The sequence below is a fragment of the Panthera uncia genome, chromosome B1, assembly GCF_023721935.1.
Source record: "Panthera uncia isolate 11264 chromosome B1, Puncia_PCG_1.0, whole genome shotgun sequence".
Taxonomy (NCBI): Eukaryota; Metazoa; Chordata; class Mammalia; order Carnivora; family Felidae; genus Panthera; species Panthera uncia.
In genome coordinates, this window is record NC_064811.1 from 92,875,402 (window position 1) to 92,878,890 (window position 3,489).

Here is a 3,489-nt window from a genome sequence, read left to right on the forward strand (position 1 = left end):
TGTTACCCAAATGATTGCTTTCAATTCAGTAGATTTCTTTAACATTATTTAATACATAATGTGGATGGGTGATAACAAACATCTAAATCTTTATCCTGCCATTGAGTAGTTTAAAACCTGTTTAGAAGATATGAGAAAAGAAAGCAAATAACAAGGATAGGACTAATAGTAAAGCAATGACATATATAAAGTTTTAGAGAAAACCCTAATGGGGGGTAAGGGGAGGAATAAAGTTTCATCAATAATAGTCAATAACAAAGTCTTGATGTATGTCACAATTGGCGTCATAAATCTACTGTGCTCTCATCTCCGTGGGAAACAATTTCTTTCAAAGATCTGTAATGTGGTTTCAAAGATAGTATGTATGTTTTTAAAAGCCATTCTCAATTATTCTTTTATAAAGCTGGAGGAAACATTTTCAGAATATTAAAAATTAAACTTGTACATAAAGCAAAATGTTTGCTCTACCGTAGCACAATCATGAATAACAGAAAACTGTAGATACTTTGTAAAATTCAAAACATCCAGACCAAGGTAAAATGACCCATTTTGATTGCTGTGTTTCTGATGAATTTTAAATGCTGCAAGGACAACCAGTTATTTTCTGTAAAAGATCATGAGAAAGACGATGTATGTTAGCTGAGTGCTCGCCTCTTGGTTTAAACAATTACAAAAATAATTTCTATCTATTATGTGGGTGAAGCGGACTCATTATCAGATTGGTGTTCTGTGTAAGTAGAAAGACAGAGGGGGAAAATCAAAGGATTCAGAGGCATTCACTGAGTAATGCAAAAATTCTCATATGTAGAGACATTTTTTTTTTTTTTTTTTTTTTATGTAGAGACATTTTACACAGCAGGAACTTAAGTCCATGTGTAGAGCAGGCTGCTCACATGGTGAAAAACAAAACAACACCGCCCCCTCCCCTGCTCTCTCTTGGCCTCACCCCCCTCACTCCATTGACATGCATAGCTGGCCTGGTAGGTGTAAAAATAGACTGGCAGAGCCTGAATTGGAAATGGTCACCGAATGCAGCCTGCAGTTGCTGGGGTTTTGAGTTCTCTCTCACACCAGCAAGCCAGCCAGCAGATGGGGAGAACTGGTGAGGGGCGTTTAGGGGACTTGAGCGGAGGAGCCAAAGATCGTCTGGATGAATTGTCCGCTTTAGTGTCCCCCAGGGAGCCCTGGACAGAGCACAGAGGGCAAGCACGGGCCCAGGGACGGCAGGAACTGTAGGAGTGAGATGGGTAATGCAGCTCTCTGCCCGTCTTGTCATGCGGATAAGAGCGTAAGAGTACACGGACACATGCAGGAGTTGGACAGAACCCCAGACTACTATGGCTGTAACAGCGAGGACACCCAAGAACTTGGGGTGTGGGTAAGTTCTAAGCCACAAACGAGAAGGAGGGGAGGGTGGTGCCATAAGAATCAACAGTGGACCTCATTGGCCAACCTCTAAGCTTCCTAGAAGGAAGTAGACAGAATAAACCCAATGTGACCAAACTACCCAACTGCCTCTGGTTCAGCGGCACGCTGTTGTTTCCTCTTGGAGCCATGCGGTGTCACATGTCTGTTCCTCCTGAGTTGGCTTTAGCTGTGAACTGATATTTGGAATAAGCAACGATGTTGTCTTTTTAATTTGAAACTCTGCCCCAAGCTGAACATGTATTTCATTATGGAGTGACTTGTAGCCTCATGGCACTTACATTCAGGGTGTCAAATTCTTTTGCCTGTTTATATATTCATGTATGGTTCATTTTCCATTAGGTCACAGGGCATTTTTTAAGCATATGCTAACATCGACTCCCAGGTGCAGCTTATAAAAGTGTTTTTCTTCCAATATTTGACTAACCTCAGTGGAAAGGCCTTTAAACACTGTCCTGATTATGATAATAATATTTTGTGCAGAGGCTTAAAAGTTGAGCAAATATCTAAGTGACTTTCAGATTTTAGTAATTCATTGTCATGATATGTTCCTTAAAATAGTTACAAAGGTTTATTGTGAATTTGGGGGGGGGTGCTAAAATCTCTTTCTGAAATCTTTGGATTTTCAAATTTGCTGGAGAATAAAGTTGATCTTTGATCTGCCAGGCCCAGGAATTTGACCTTATTGCAAGTTATTTATTTCAGAGCGAAACCATGAGACTAAGATGTGTAGGATTTCTGAGTAAAAGAAACAGAGGGGTTGGACTCATATTTAGTTTGTGTACCTGATATTTCCAGGGGTGAGAATAACAAGTAGGTGAGGGGTCTGAGGTGCTCTTTGGCTTTTACTCTGATCTGGATGAATTTCATAATTTCCTAGCCTTGAGTCTGTCAGACCACAGTGAAACTGAAACAGAAACTAAGAACTTACCAATACAAACAACCTGCAGAGGCAGTGTGTGCAATTAGCAGAAGTGAAAAGAAAGTCTGTCAGCACTGTAGTGAAAAAGAGGACAGTACTTCTGGAATGGGGATGGAAGTCACCAGGCAAGAGAATTAACTTGAAAGGTGGGGAGCTTGGCAATCCCTTGGGGGAGGGGAGAACACCTGCCTGAACAACCACACAGCTGAGGTTTCTCCTTCTGGGTTACGGCTTAAATTATCCGCATCCACCATGAGAGTCACTCCAGATTTCTGATCGGCCACTTCTAGTGCAATTTCTGAACTGAGGTGTCAGAAAAGGTAAACTTTTTTTGGTAACTCTTTAGTAACTCTACGTGCTTGCTTTGTTGCAATATGTAAATATATTCCCTGAGAAGTAACCATCTTGTTTAAAAGGTAATTTCTATGAATATTTTTTATTAACTTAGAATGTAGACCATTCTTGCAAATGTTAGTTAATAATTCCTTCAATATTTTTGTTACCTAAGTGTATTCCATTTTTCACCTTTTAAACATCATTAAGAAAAATGTAATGCATTAAAATAAGTGAAAGGTGCTTTAAAAATTAAATATAGGTAAACACGAGCACGTGTCAACATGGTTTTGAGGTCCAAGGGCTGGAATGAGAAATTCACTCAAAACTTCAGAGTGCAGAAGACAATGAAAAATGTTTTAAGAGGAAGACATAATCACCAGCAAGAAAGATCATCCCCTGGTTGAAATCCTTCTATTCCTATTAATATAGATAGGTTCTGAAAAATGGGAGTTGACTTTAAAAATATATTACAATCTGATTTCTCTGAATTAAATAACATTCTTATAACCTGCTGATTATTGAATATACTCTTCTGTCAGAGATTTTATAGATGGGAACGTATAATGATTGCTGTGACTTAGAAAGTTACAGTAGAGGTTGAAATCCACCTGTTCATCAACTGATGAATGGATAAAGAAATTGTGGTTTATATACACAATGGAATACTACGTGGCAATGAGAAAAAATGAAATATGGCCTTTTGTAGCAACATGGATGGAACTGGAGAGTGTGATGCTAAGTGAAATAAGCCATACAGAGAAAGACAGATACCATATGGTTTCACTCTTATGTGGATCCTGAGAAAC

The 3,489-nt window shown here is 39.0% G+C and overlaps 1 protein-coding gene across 1 annotated transcript in view; it reads left to right on the top strand.

The window, feature by feature from the left end:
- Positions 1–1,001: 1,001 nt before the first annotated feature.
- The window catches only part of ANK2 (ankyrin 2), a 254,755-nt gene continuing 252,267 nt past the window's right edge, over positions 1,002–3,489 (top strand). The window contains exon 1 of the mRNA XM_049631065.1: positions 1,002–1,378. Within this exon, the coding sequence (XP_049487022.1) occupies positions 1,244–1,378 (135 nt within the window). The 5' untranslated portion in view covers positions 1,002–1,243. The remainder of the gene's footprint in view (positions 1,379–3,489) is intronic.